At 39.9% G+C, this 15,646-nt stretch overlaps 1 protein-coding gene across 4 annotated transcripts in view; it reads right to left on the bottom strand.

The window, feature by feature from the left end:
• The window catches only part of CACNB2 (calcium voltage-gated channel auxiliary subunit beta 2), a 257,249-nt gene extending 255,565 nt beyond the window's left edge, over window positions 1–1,684 (bottom strand). For 2 of the 4 annotated variants that reach the window (XM_042802216.1, XM_042802218.1), the window contains exon 1: window positions 1,549–1,684. In XM_042802216.1, the coding sequence (XP_042658150.1) occupies window positions 1,549–1,644 (96 nt within the window). In that variant the 5' untranslated portion in view covers window positions 1,645–1,684. The remainder of the gene's footprint in view (window positions 1–1,548) is intronic. The other 2 variants (XM_042802219.1, XM_042802220.1) reach the window with 2 other exon arrangements.
• Window positions 1,685–15,646: the final 13,962 nt, after the last annotated feature.

Below are 15,646 nucleotides of genomic sequence, written 5' to 3'. Positions count from 1 at the left end.
AAACTAAAAAGCTGCATTATTACTGTCTCAAAAAGTGGACTTTTTTGGCTGTGAGCATTCAGAAACCAATCTATAAACCAGAATATAAGTACTTTACCTGAAACACAAATAACACGGGTCTTAGCAAACTATCCTTCCTCTCTGAACAGAGGTTCTTTTTGCCTAGTTAAAAGGAGGGGTGAAAATCAATTTTATGATCAGTATTTGACATTTGTCCACAGCAAAAGCACCATATGATTTGACAGTTGCCAATTCTGTGCTAAGGGCTGAAAAGATATAAAAATGGGGGGGGGGGGGGGGGGGGAGGGATCTGTAGGTCAGAAATTAGTTCCCTTGTCACTGCTTCTGGAGAAGCTGGCAAAGCATATGGCCCTACTGAAATGTCTGTTCTTCACTTGGAGGCTGCAATCAAATTCACATCCAAAAGAGACACTTTTTCTTTTTTAGCTTAACCTAGTCTCTGTTTCACTGCCTGGATTTTGTTCTGCTGTCACTGGTCCCCAGTAAGTAAGGATCAATTAGCGAATCTTTTGACAGACTGGCAGCATTTTCCTCTGGCAATCAAGCACTTCTGTGACAAAATTGGACCACCTTCTCAAAGAAAATAAAGCATCAGAGATAGCTTTGGCAGCATCAATAAAAACTGCCACCCCAAAAGGAAAAAAACTCTGTCCTAACAAGAACAAGCATGTTTGTAATTTAAAACGCACGCAATCAGATTTTACCACCCTTTTACTGGGTTTAAAAATAGCACTGTAAGTCTTTGTAGCCAACTATTGCAAACTCGAAGATATTATGCAACATTCATATATTAAACAGGAAGCACCTTTCAAAATATAAAGTCTTTACCAAGGGTGCAAACATCCATGCCCTGACTCCCTCCCTTCATCCATCCACCTGAACGCAGTGCACATGGGCCGAGTTGTTAACATTTCAGAGATGACTGTACAACCACCTTCTGCATGGGGATCGAGGAGCTTAAATCTGCAGTGTGCTCAGCACCTTCAGCCTCCCCAAAATCACTGCTCAACAGCCAGCGTGAATCACCTTCCCCCACCAATACAGACTGTTACCAGAATGTGTAACAGATGAGGACGGTTTCAGCAGCGTGTGGTAAGCATCAGGTACAGATACAACAGGTTACTGGAGCAGGGAGAAATAGCCACAACCTGTGAGTAACACGCGCACGGAAGAGCACCTTAATGGCAACGTATTCTCACGTATCCCCCTTCCAGATAACCACAAGGTTCTTTTGCGTTAGGAAGCTCCTATGGCGCGGAGCATCCCACTCTGGGTGTTAATTAAATGGTATTTGGGGGTGGGGGCGAGGAAGGGAGTTTCGGGCGTCTTGGAAGAGCCGTCAAACTTTTCTGACGGCGGGGAGCCGAAGCTGAAGGGCGGGGAGCTCCGGCAGCCCCGCCGCTTCCCTCCCCACCTCTCCCCAGCCTGCCGCCCCCCGCCCCAGGGCGAAGCCCTCCGAGCCCGGCCCGGCCCGGCCCCCGCTCCGCTCCCGGGCCGCCGGGCCGAGCCCCTCCGCCCCCGCCGTACCTGCGCTGCCGCCGCGGGCAGGGGGTTGTCCAGCAGCTCCATCTGCACCTCCTGCGCCGGGCTGGGAGGCGATTTGGACATGTCGCTCTGGACCATTGGCGAGGAGAGCGGGCGGCCGGGCGCCGAGCCCCTCGCCGGGGCAGAGCCGAGCCGAGCCGAGCCGGGGCCGCGGGGCGCCCCTCAGCGCCCGGCCATGCCGGGGGAGGGGGCGGGCGGGGGGGGGTGGGGGCGCGGGCGGCGGAGCGGCGCGGCCCTGCCTGCTGCTGGCGGGGAGCGGGGAGCGCGCGGCGCGGCGCCGGGGGACGGGGCACCGGCGGCGGGCGCGGGGGGAGGGCAGGGGGCGGTGCGTGGGGAAGAGGGAAAGTGACAACGAGCATCTCCCTCCCGGCAGCACCGGGCGGCGGGCACGGGGCGGTGCCTGCCTCCCTCCCCGCCGGGCGCCGCGGGGCGGGGCGGGGGCTGCGCGGCCGCGGAGAGCGAGAAAGTTGGGGGGGGAGGCAGGAGGCAGGCCCTGCTTCTCCCCGCCGCTCGGGCGGGCCGCGGGAGGGTGGGTCGGTCGGTGGGTGTGCGCCGGGCTGGGTCAGCCCCGCCGCGGCCGTGGCCGAGGGCGGGAGGGGCTCGCTCCCGTCTGCCGGCGGTAAATTACTGGCAAACGACGCTCCCCGCCGGACGGACAAGCCCGGGGGGAATGGAGCGCCGGTTCCCGGGCGCAGTTCGGGTGGGAGCGGGGGGAGAGGCGCGCCGCGCCCACTCAGCAGCGCCCCCCCCCCCCCCCCCCCCCCCCCCCCCCCCCGCCCAGCCAGGTACGGCCGGGAGGGCGGGGGGAGGCAGGGCACCCCTCCCGCCGCCCCCCCCCCCCCGGCTGCTCGGCCCCGGCCGCGCGGCATCGCGGCTCCCAGCCCGGACCGAAGCCCGAGGCACGCGGCGTGGCTGGTTCTAGCGGACAAACCTGCGCTTCCCAAAAAGAAAGTTCCATAGGTCTGTCTTGTTGATACGGTTCCTTCCTGTACTTCTTGGATATTCCCGTGCACAGATCAGCAAGGGATGAGTAATTCCAAACTAGCAGGTGAAGCCCAGTGTCTAATTTTATATAATCTATAGCACCACGATTTCAATCGTGCTATCAGGTACCCCACAGGAGGCTTTTGAAAGATCAGGTCTAAACCCAACCTGGGAAAATCCCCCTCCACCCCTGAGATGATCTGTTGTTCATTTCTTGGGAAAAAAATCCCAACTTTATGACTGTCCTGACAGAGATTAAACTCTCTGACCACACAAGTACACAGTGGATTGTGTCAAAGATTTTGTAGAGCAAGTCTTATTACCGCTCGTCGTCGGCTGTGGCTTGGACTGAGCTGTGCTCCATGCAGCACAAGAGGGAAACTTATGTTTTCAGTATCAGTTTGTGATTGTTTGGGAAATATTTTATCAATTGATTGTAAACAGTGTAAAATCAATACAGAAACTCTGAGTGACCTAATGTCATATACTTCAAATCACAGCCATTATGAAGAGCAATATAATAGTCACGTAGAGCAAAAGAAGCCAGCGAACCAAAACCAGCACAAAAGCCAGTTCAATTTCAAGAAGTACTTTCAAGCTTTCTCCCAATTTCAGGGTTGATTTATCACATTTATCATAACAGCTAATAAATTTCCTCTCTGAATTAGCTTACCCCTACAGACTTTCTCATATGAATAGTAAAAATACTCTGCAGGAACTACCCGTTTTCTGTGAAGGAATTGTCTCTCTCTGCAAATGGTAGTGCTCCAAGGTTTGAAGAAGCTTAAGAGCTTTCGCTTGTCGAAAAAGTTTCACATTTCATTTTGAAAAGTTGTCATAGAATTCCTCAAAAATAATTTCTAGTATTTTGTTGAAGTTGTCTATAGCAAAACACAACCTTAATTTTAAGTGAAAATAATGTCTTTTACATGCATATATTTCATTCAAATAGTTTAATAGACATGCTGAATAATCTTGAAACTATAAAGATGCTAGAGCCTGGACTGATACTCTTAGTATCTATAACCAAAAAGATATTTTCTCTTTGCACGTTTGGTGGGAAGAATACATATTTCACCTTCTAGTATAGGCCTTGAAGTAGTTATTTCTTTGTCACTTCCATATTAGATTTTTTAAATAGAAATACTTTTTTGTGATCATCATAATAACTAAAGAAGGATAATACATAAGTAAATATTTACTAAAGAATGTTAACACAGTATTCCTGCTAATGATTGCTAAGTGGAGGTGTTGTTATCAAAAGATGTTGGCTTTGTCTTCTAACACCTCTGTAGCTTTGGAACCATTTATCCTTCTGTTTCAAACCATTCTCTATGGAAGGCACTTGATTCACTGTGATTCAATACATTTACTTGGTCCATCAGAGATCACCTGTTCTATCTCATGCAGAGAAGGGAATGGAAGTTATGTAACCATATAACAGTGGCCCTTCATACAGCCTTCTGGATTTTTCATTTTGTAGAAAGTATATAGATAACATGGCATTTTTTTTGTCAAATATACCATTCCTCTTTAAGAGTAGTAAAGTTCATTTTGGAAGCATTACAGTTTCTAAAACCATAAATTGTGTATCCGTGTTGAAAGGGTATTTCTACTCCCTCATAGATTAGAGCTTGAATATATCAAATGAAGCTCATTTTTTTGTTCACTGAGCCTTCTGTCTTTTATGATTACTTTGTCTTCTTTTCTTTCCTTTATGAAAAGATAAAGCTAATGATTTTGCTTGTTTATATACACACATACAAGAGTTGTAGAACAAAAATTCGGGAGAGAAGTTCTTAAGGCACAAATACACAAATGGAAACTCACTGACTTAAAAAAATAATTAAACATAAATAGTTGTGTTCTACAGCTTTCTCTTTAAAAAAACCCACAACAAACCCCTCCCCCCCCCCCAAATCACCTCCAAATTTTTAGTAAATTTATTTCATTTTTCCTCCTGATAAAAAAATATTCTACCTAATTCTTCTTCAGTAGCAATTATAATTCGTTGCCTTGATGTAATGAGTGACTGGAAGATTAGCTTAGAAAAATAATTGTAAGTATCTTACTCTGGTTCACTCCTTTTATTTAGCAGTTGAACAGAGTTCTCTAACCTTGAAATGTGCAGGGAAAATCCTTCAGCTGAACACATGCGCATGCAGTCATCCTTCTGCATGCTGTTTTTGGCCACATCTGCTCCGGGTTAAGGGTCAATGTGTAAAAACAATATGCAGAGATTCCAAATTGCTCGTTCTTTCTCAAGGGGAAAGCAACCTGCTATGCCTAACCACTTCTCAGCAGAAAACCACTCTGCTGCTTTTTTTTTTTTTTTTATGCTTTTATCTGCAATGGAGAGGTGTTGTGCATGCTTATTTGTATTTTTCTAAATGTGTAAATGTTAGAAGACCAGAAGAAAAGAGAAGCTGTTATGTTTGTTTGGTTTTTGTTTTGTTTTGTTTGGTTTGGTTTGGTTTTGTTTTAAAAAAGACCCCCAAACCTTAGGCTGACAAAGAAGATAACCTGATTTAGGTACCAAAAAATAGCTTTTTTGGCTGTATGAAAGATTGGTTGTTCTTTTAGAGCAAAGAGCACTGCATTACTTAGCATGTTTAATTGTCCTTTACCACCAATATAAGAATGTGGTGTCAGCATCATGTCCTAACGTTTTTACGTGTGTACAGTGACTACAGGATTGATTTTATCTATACCCATCACCTGAATGTGCAAAAATAGGTCTAGGATGGTTGGCTGACATTTGTGCAAATGCAGCTAAAAGCTAATAACTAAGTTCTCAGCCAGACCATTAAAAACTTACATAAATGTAGGCCATTGAGCTTACAATGACTCTTATGAAACTACTAAAATGTTTCTAATTGAGCATAAGTTTAAAGCCCTGATGCAGCAAATTTCTTTAGGAATATCAGTTGAATAGAAGTGCTGGTCATCTATTACCCTGTGCCACCTCCTGCTTAAAATGCATTGTAGCTAGAAATTCAATATTGTGAAAGCAAGATTTTGCTCGGTTACCTGGATTTAATATCTCAGAACATACACAGTTCATCTTCTTCTCTAATGATGAACTGGAAGATGTCTGTCACAAGTGCAAACTAAAGAGATTCCTTTTATTTTTGTACTTTATCTTTCACACAACAAGTCTTAACAAAACCACTCCAGACAGGCTCGCTTATGAATCTATTATCAGTCTGTATCAGAGCACAACACCACCTGCCTGGATTTAATGAACTGATCCATTCTTCCAGCTCGTGTTTATTATGCTTTATTCTTTAGGGTATAGGTGCCATGCAGGAAAACCTTGATTGATATTGTTATATTTGGGGAGAGGGGTCAGGACTGGAAGGAGCAAGGTTTCTACATGATGGAAGATATGAGCAAGATACAAACAGTGGCAAAAATGCTCCTAATGCACAGGAAGGCTAGCAATACTTGCAAAAGCCACAACACCTACTAAGCACATATTTTCATCCCTTTGCAAAACGTGACCAAAAAAAGCACACTCCCGCTCGCAAGCTGTTCACTTTGCAAGAGGTAATTTTGTTGTCGATGGGTTGTATACAAAGTTTGTGTTTGATTAAGCACTTCTGCAGAAGTTGCTGGTTTCAGTTGATATTTTCTTTTCTTTTTCTTTGCCCCCCTGTCATAACTGAGACCACATACCTCCTTTTGTATCCCCAGTCCTTACCAACTATGGTGTTCCTATTTATAGTGTTATTGCTCTCTTATTATTAAATACTTGAATCACAAGAGCACAAAAAGGGCTTTATAGCACTCTCACCCACAAATATGCTTAGCCCATGTGAGTTACTGACACAAGAGAGAGCTTTTAATAGACTGTGCGGCCTGTGTCCAAGGATGGCATCTGAGTTCTTCTCAGCTCCTTGAGGTTGGCCTTTCCTCTACCTTTCATTAAGCCCTGTGCTCAGCTTGGGCTTTTCTGCTTTAGGGAAGACATATTTTTTTTTTCCACCCAACCATCACTTATTCGTGGCACTGAAGCAAAACTTCATTCACAATAAATGGTGTAAGAAAAGACAATGACAACCTCTAATCTGTATGAGGATTGCAAAACCATCATGGTTGACAGTTAACTCATCATTACCAAGGTTGTTGGCAGAGTTATATACGCCTAAGAGTTTACAGATTCTTTGCCAATTTATACATGCACAGATCTGAAGGGCAGATTGCTGATGGCACGGCTCCATGTTACCATCAAGTCAATTTTAACAGTGAGCATTTGCCAGAAGTCATTTCCCTCCCTCCTTGCCTTGGCTGCACTAACCTGATCCTCCATTGCACACCACTTGTGCCTCTCTGAGAATGAGGGTCTCCATTCAAGAATTAAAATTGAAATGTAGCAGAAAATTAATTACTTTTGCATAGGGTTAATTCTCTGCTCCTTTATTTCCATGAGCCATCTTGCATTAAAGTCCGATAACTGCAACTTCCAGGGTGAAAGGGGAAAGGGGGTACAGCAGGAATACACAGCTTGGAGCAGAGTTGCAGGAATTCCTTCCTGGCAGCACACCAGTCCTTAGAGCAGCTTAGCTGTAAACATCAAACTGCAATCAGCGTCAGTTCTGAAAATATTACACCAGAATAACATGGTTTGGCTTCTGAAAAGTAATTATTGGTAAGTACTCTGAGTTTATGCAGCAAAAGGAGGGCGAGGAAAGACAAATCTTCAAGCTTTTCTTTGTTCCTCCTTTTTCTCCCTCACTGCTAAGCCTCCTTTACTCAAATGCTCCCCAATCTTTACCAAAATTGAAGTTCTCATTTTGTAAGAAAGTAATTTTCAATAAAGCTGTAGCAGCCTTCAAGTTTCCTAAGAAAAATTATTCTGAAAAATAAGATATCAGCAGTCACAGTAATACTGTGATGTAAATTCTGTATTTTCAATAGTCCGTTAACTGCCATCAAAACCATCTTACTTATTTCCAGAGTAAAATTTCAAGAGAAACATTTGTCCTCCTGAAACATGAAACAGTGTATAAGACTTCACCAGCTTCCTCTCTGATTCTGTCCTGCCCTACATTTGATTAAGATAATTGTCCTTGAAGTGTCCTTTAAAAAACTAAGAACCAAGTTTGTACTGAGATGATAGTTTTTGTTGTAACATCGCAATGGTATCCCATATAACTTCTGTAGAAGAAAATGCAAGAAGCCTAGTAGCAACTTTTTGTTCCTACTCATATACAAAGAAGAAAATGATGGCAAGTATCAATTAGATTTACTATACATTTTTGTATACAATATGTACTTTAATATTATTTTGAAACCATGTATTTTATATTCTTAAGTACTTTCTATGACATGTTTCTCAAATCTGGACTGTTTCCTTATATCATTAGATGCTAACAAAACAAATTTCCCTTCAATTTTGCCCTGGTCTATTTTGTAGGAAAACTAGCTTGAAATAGACATAGTATCTTTTTTTTTTTTTTCTTGATGGAATTAGGCTGATAAAAATAATAAGAAAAGATCAACATTTAAAATGATGTATCTGTTCAAAACCAAACGCAAATGTATTGGTATCCAAGCCTGTTACACTCAGGACATTAAAAATCAAACAATGCCATACTACACCTGCTGGGTAATGCAGGAGCTGCTGCTCCTGGTGAAAGCCAAGGTGAAACACATCGACGTTTGCTCTTGGATTAGTTTCCTGAATGGGTATTTCTGAAAAAGGCAGAAAAGAGCAATAATGATGAAGCATTGTTCTTTCAAGGAGAGAATGTCAAGCCATCAATGATCCCACAAAGTATCCCATGAAAAAACAAACCTCTAATTTTACTTAAAACAATCCCATAACAGGAAAACTGAGCAGGACTTGCTTTTCCTTATGGCCTTCATGAAATTCTGTGGTCATTGGAGACACATGTTAGTGACAGACTAAATCAACTTCAGTATGCCATCTGAAGTCTGCCCAGGTGAATTCAATAGGCAGAGGCAGCTCCATGGCAACAAATACTAAAGAAGCAGCCTGTTAGCCAGAGCTCTAATTCTAATATGTCAAGCATATTCTATCACAACAGGAAGAAAAATACATTTCAGACAGTGATAATGAGCAAAGCCTTAAAAAATTTCCTTCTCAGGAATGGAAACAGATCATGGTCTTTGGTAATTAGTAATTTTTCTGTACATTAGGTGATTTTTCCTGAGAACAAAACAAAATCAGAATGAGATTTTACAGCCTTTGTTTGGGCAATATTTAAATCAGTTTCATCCATTTTTTTTGTTTGCTTTTTTTTTTTTTTTTTTTTTTCTAAATATAGTCAATGTGCATGTTTATTCACTCACATCTCATGAAGTCCTGAAGCAGGAGTTACTGTAAGAACAAGAATATTGAAGCTATTTATTGCTAGACTAGTACCTGTGGACTGTTTCTTTATGAGGAAGCAATGACGATAGAAAGATTGTTCCCGAGTGTCATGTTAACCAATGCCAACATTGAAAAATTATCTGTAAAATAAGATATGTCTTAATTTTTTAAATTTGAAACTCAGATTACCCTATCACAAAAATAAATGTGTTCTAAATCTGATGTTGCAGCTTTCATAATAGCATACATTAGTCTGTGTTTACCAATGACTGAATCACTGTAGACCTCACAAAAGCAGAGAAACTCCATCAGTCTCTTATTTTCTTCTAACATGGTTCCAGTGAGATGGATATATTTCAAACCCCTAAAATAGCCAGTCAGAGACAATTTTAATGCATAGCTTGCTTAAGTGATGCTTGACATGCATATAAAGTTAAATTAACTTAGTTTTAGAGTTACATAAAGACGTATGTGAAGGTTGCTGAAGTCATATGGTATTTTCCAAATCAGTCTTTAATCTTTTTGGCTTCCTAGCTGAGCCATCTCTCAGCAGGATCACCTGTTCCTTTGCTGACATCCAGATTTGGCTAGAGAAACTGGGGGAAAATTTAGTCGTATTCTAGTGGTAAGCAAATTTGGATGCAAACCTGAAACCCAGCCCTCGCTACTATTCCTACTGACTGCAATGCAATTTTTCGTGCCCATCTGAAGGCAAAAGCATCAAAAAAGGGACCAGTTCATGTTCATCTATTACTTAAGCTCCAGTTTTCCTAGATTTGTTAGTGAGCTGTATATAAAGACAACAAAAGGAGTCCTGAAAATTATTTATGTAAATATTTGCATTAGCTTCATAGAACCTTTCATGAGTTATGAAGTGATCTACACTAGTTTTTAACCGGATGACAGAATCCCAAACAATAAGTTTTCTTTTGCATTGGATATATTTTAGTATGGCTTACTTCATACAAATATTCCAAAGCACTTTACTCAAACTAATTAAATATTTACTGCAGTAAATATTTTGATATCTTCCAAATGCTCATCTACTATTCAACACGTGGCAAAAACCATGTTTTGTTTTATTTTGGTTTTTTTCTACAGGCTAACACAAAACAGTTAGAGTAGATCAAACACACATGAAGAAAAGCCAACACTGTGTAGTAGAGCCTGTCTCCTAACAACAGAGTAAGACATTGGTGAATGGTTACTTGCAGAGGTAATATGACCAATGCTGTAAGAATTAATTATCAGTGTGAATCTCATGATTAACTGCTCAGGGATTTGCAGTTTGGTGCACTGTGAGGTTGTTTTCTTTGAAAAAATTCTCTACTACATGCTTTTACCAAAACCAATACTGTTTTATTCAGTTTTGCTATATATGTCACCCAGCATAAAGGAAATAATGACAGTAAACACAGTGAGATAGTCAGGATGAAAATTTTAGCTGTTTGCAGCCAAACCATTGTTCATGAATCAACTCTTAAACTCCTGCTGTTTCAAATCCAGTATGCTAATTTAAAACAAGATTAATTCTTGTTTCTCACTCGTGTGTTGAGTACAATAGTTCCTCAACCAGTAAAATAGCCATTTGGTCATCTTTTTTGCTGAGGCAGTGATTTCCCAAAGCAGCAATGTGGCCAGTTGAGGGTGGTCACCCATTCAGAGATTCAGCTTCATTTACTGTGTAGTTCTTTCTGGAGGAAGCATTACTTTGACTGCAGTGTTTGTTCAGTCACTAGTGTATGCTAAAAGGGCTTTTACTAGGAACTTTTGCCAGTGTGAGTATACCAGAGAATCTTTCTTTCTTTTTTTTTTTTCCCCCTAAATAAACAAGGTTAAAGTTGCAATAAGGGTTCTACATGCCTTTCTTACCAATTAGAAATACAAACTGAGTGTAGAGGATGAAGATCATGTAGAAGAAAATTCTTATATCCTTCCCACTCTGAGACTTGAGAAACAGAAGATTAGGTGCTGATCACAAGTGTTCCTCATAAAGTGCTGCTGTCAAAACGCATGCTACTCTAGAGTACACAGTTCACTACGTAGCTGAGTCCCTGCTGTTTTACTTGTATTGCACATATGCTGTTATGCAATAACAGTCTAAAAACTCTATTTGATTAACATTCATATTGCATTTGCAACTGCAATAGAAGTTTATCTACCACAATCTAGTATAGTGTTTACATATAATCTCTTCATTTGCATAGCTACATTCTGTGTTGTAAGAAAGCACCACTCTTCTACATTTGCTACCGTGCTTCAACTAGAAAGGGAAAAACAACTTCAAGATAAGTGTTTTTCATGCACATGTATGTGTTCCAGTACATTCAATGCTTTAATTATTCTGAATGTCTGATAGAATCAGAGATTTTGCTAAGTGTCTTGCACTGTACAATTTAAATGTAATATTTTTTTAAACGTTTTTATATATACTGTTGATTAGAAATCATAGTATAATAAAACAGTGAAATTATAACTTACAGATCAGGAAAAAGAAGTACAGAACAGTTAAATGTTTGCAAGGTGAGACTATTCTGGATTTTTAACCAAAATAACCATTGGATGAATTAAAATGTCCTTTAAGAACAGGAATTAAATCTCAAGACATTCCCATCTTCTTGGAATATTTAACCATTAGATTAAAAACTAATATTTATTCTTCCTTTTGTTCCTGGTCCCAAGAAACCTTGTTTTCAAATTAAACTGTTTGTTATGGTTGCAGGAACCTTGTGACAGATAAATAATGAGGATCTAAGCATCCTTATAAGTGTTTCTTAAGGAAAAATTTACCTAGTCTTTGCTCCCAGGTGCAACTTAAAAAAGTAATATAATGTCTATTGAGTTCAGTGCCTCTGAGGGAACTTGGCACCCCAGCAGAGCTTTTCAGGTTTGCTCTGTTCTACTGCAGAACCTCAATTCAGATCACATTTTATGAGACTAATCCTATTTTCAGATGAGACCTTACATTTTAGTAAAACTTAAATTTTAGAGATATGACACAACATCTGTTAGAGGAAAGCCAATCTGGTTGTCAAATCAAACAAAAAAATCCAACTCCAACCAGAAAAATAAGACAAAAAGTATTGAAAACAAAAGTGATAAACTGATACTGTGAGTGGTAAAACTGATATTGCACACCTAAAAATGTCCTTTTGTGTTTTTTGGGTAATAAAACAGATACCAGTTTATAAACCAAAATGTCTTTAAAAGCAGAAACAGGTAGTCTATGCACTTGCATATTTTTAATGATGAGCAACATAAATATTAAAATATAGATTGCTTGTAAATGTAGCATACAAGCACAAAAACTATAAATGCAAAATGTTTTAAAAATAATTCCTTTAAAAAAAAATTGTCTTTGTCCAGGAGTCAAAATGATGTATGGAAACTTACAAGTGCGAAGTAACATGCAGCATTCACTAATATTTCCACATCTTTCTTACTAAACATATGCTTCAGTAAGGAAAGTACTTAAGAACAAGCTTAAATAACAGTTGATTTCATTATATTTTCAGAGCTCAGAGAGTTAGAAGTAGCATTGTGTTACATTCAAAGTTACTGATCAGATTGCAACGACATGTGCAAAAAGTATATAGAATCAATTTACTATAAAAACGAAACAAAAACTAACTATTTCAAGGTTTAGTATTTTAAAATTGTTTGGTGCCTAACCACTGTCATCACCCAAATGAGTGGAATCAAGCATCTTTAGAATAATTCAATGCAATTACTCATTAACTGTTTATCATTTGTACAAAAAAAAGGGAGGACTAGATTTGACTGGCCAACTTTACTGACAAAACCATATGGTAAACCCCACTTGTAACCCTTAGCCCAGGTTCATATTTCTGAGATCCAAAGCAAAGCTTATGAAAAAAATAAAAGGAAACAAAGAGAGAGATAAAAAAAAAAAATGCTGATAAAATAAAAATAATGATGGCCTGTAAAACTTGAAAAGTGAAAGCACAGACAGAAGTGTTATTTGATAAAAAAATATTGTTTATTATTTTCTATAAAATATAAAGTCTTTTCCAAACAGTTTTAGTCTTCACTTAGCCATCGAGGCTAGCAATAGGAAAATGACATTGTTAACATGGACAGGCTGTGAACTCTACCAAGTTGTCGCATTCCACTGGTATGGGAGCAGTACTGTAAGTCCTCAGAAAGTGTGAAGCCCTGAGGCTGTGCTGCTGCAGAAGTACAATCAGCACCCGTCATTGTTTGTTAGGTGTTTTGGACAGGGACCACATGATCTTGGAAACTTCTTTGTATCTTTGTCAGTAAGAAATTACAGTTCTCTATGGGACCTGTGATTAACAAGTACCAGCCTTGTCAAGGGGCATTTTCATAATCTCGATATCATCTTACATTGCTCTCTGTAAAAATACCACAAGTTATTGTTAATATTGTGAATAATTACTCCTGCAGATAGATTGTGTCTTCGCATTTCTAGCAAAAGACATAGAAATTGTTAAATATTTGTCATTTGGTGGCTTTGCTGAGAGCAAATTGCTGCAAATTTGAAATCCAAATTATTTCATCAGCTTCTCCGCTGCTTCAAAATGATTTTGAAACACCACTGCTGATCCGCAAAGATTTATGAAGCCAAGGGTAGATGAAAGCCTGCTGTGGAACGACTGGTCTGTGGCAACATGGTTTAGCACAGCGTGTGAAGATGTCTCAACGGCGTGTCCCCAGGCAGCAGAAATCTGTACTGCAAACTGCCGAGGTGAGTCAGCACAGGTAACAAGAAAGGAGTGGGGTTCAGCGAGGGCTGTAAATTCAGCCTGGGCAATCTGGTAGTACTCAGGTGGCTGGCACGTGCTGCGCTCTGTCCTGCTGCAAACATGCTTCTTCTGTGCTGGCCAGCTTTTGTGAAACTAGCTTTGATTTATGGCTACAACCTGTGTGATCCTTGGCTATAGCAGGATACATGCTGAAACTCAAAAGTAAGCTAAAATTGTTTTAGAGGGGAGATGTTTTAACTGAAGATTGCTCCATGTGGCTATGACTACATATGTGGAAACTATGAGGCCAAAATGCCCTAAGATAAACACAGCAGGATTTCATGAATGGGAAGTGATGCTTCACTATTCTTTGGATACTGAGAGCAAGTCTCACATGCAACTTCTGTAAACACTAATCCCCATTCATTTAGAGCAAAGACAGATTAAACTCCTGTGGTAGTACTTTCCAGATTGCACTATAATCAAAAGAAACCATACAGACTTCTCATGTTTCCTGTAGCCTAAAAATGCATGCAGTAAAATCAGTTCATGCAAAAAACCTATGTCACTGCAGCCCTTGAAGCGCTCCAGGAAATAATATACAGTGCCAAAAATGCAACTACCACATATACCACAAAGCAAGGACATCAGGACTGACTCGACTGATGATAAAGTTCCTGGAACATCTAGTAATTAATCTCAGTTTGGAAGGATTTTTAAATGTTGGCTTATATGACTAATTCTGTTTCACTCTAGTAAGTATGTATATGCCAAGAGACTTTTGCTTCTACAGTTCCTCAGCTGCTTTTCATGAAGGTTAAAAGGAAAACACATTTAGAGCTGTACATCCCACTTAGGAAAAGGTCAAAATGTCAAAAGGCTACACTGTGCTGAGAGGTACCATGGAAAAAGTTTTAGCTATAAGGGGAGCAGGATCAAAAAACAAGATTCATTGACACAGATGCAGTATGATTCTCCATTTCAGAATCTGAAATTTATCTGATGTCTCCTTATACATACCTACCAGGTTGGCATGTTGAGTACCAACCAATCAAGTATCTGTGGTTTTGAAACAGTTTGATCCAATAGCCATTAAAGCCATCATATAGAACGAAAACATATGTTGTCTAATAAATCTGATCACTTCCTTGAGGCTAAAATTCCACAGTCTGCTCTCTGGTGGCTCCTACCTTTTCATCAAAGTAGCAGTTGGTCCATTGCTCCATGTTGTTCCATGGTATTCCATGTTGTTCCATGTCCTTGTATTCTGGTATTTATTCTGATTTTAATTTGTGTTATCAATGCACTTCTACTTGAGGATTTTATTACTAGAGCGTTGAAGTTGCACCCTGGTTATTGTAAGCATATATGGGTTGCAGCAGTAATGGCAGCTTCTCAGATTAACAATGATGCTGTGAACACACTCCTAACAGCACTAGTCTCATGCACAAAAATGTCGCTGGTAAAAATGCTATGTATAACAACATTACCAAAAATAACATTTCACCAGTAATACCTGTGAGGAAAAAAACTCTCCTGAGAGACTTGTAAAAATCAAGTCTAATAAAGAATATCTTATCAAGCATAACAATAATCATCATTGTCATCATCATCATCATCTCTCTGTGATATCAGTTGTCCTAGAATGACCACACCTTTACCAGTAGGTCAGCTGGATAACAACCAGTTGGAATGACTTATGTTATTTTGATTGATAAGCTCCTATAGGAGAGGTCTGAATTGAGGCAGAGACCATTCAAAATCTAGCTCTTTTGGTAATCTTTTAAAACAATCAATTATTCTTGACACAACTCTTCTTATATATTTTACATGGATGAACTATTTTGGAATAATTATAAATCTTTAAGAGAAAAGGAAAATATTAACAATATAAATGCACACTTATTTATTTATAAACAGACATCTCCTTTACAGGCCATAGGGGATGTTACAAGTTATGCATACTTTAAATATATGCTAGCATTGTAATTATCTTTAAAGTGATGAGTCATTTGGATTCCTGCTAAGA

This window comes from Tyto alba, unplaced genomic scaffold (assembly GCF_018691265.1).
Source record: "Tyto alba isolate M040663 unplaced genomic scaffold, T.alba_DEE_v4.0 Super-Scaffold_38, whole genome shotgun sequence".
NCBI classification, from domain to species: Eukaryota; Metazoa; Chordata; class Aves; order Strigiformes; family Tytonidae; genus Tyto; species Tyto alba.
This window is presented reverse-complemented; position numbering and strand designations above follow the sequence as displayed.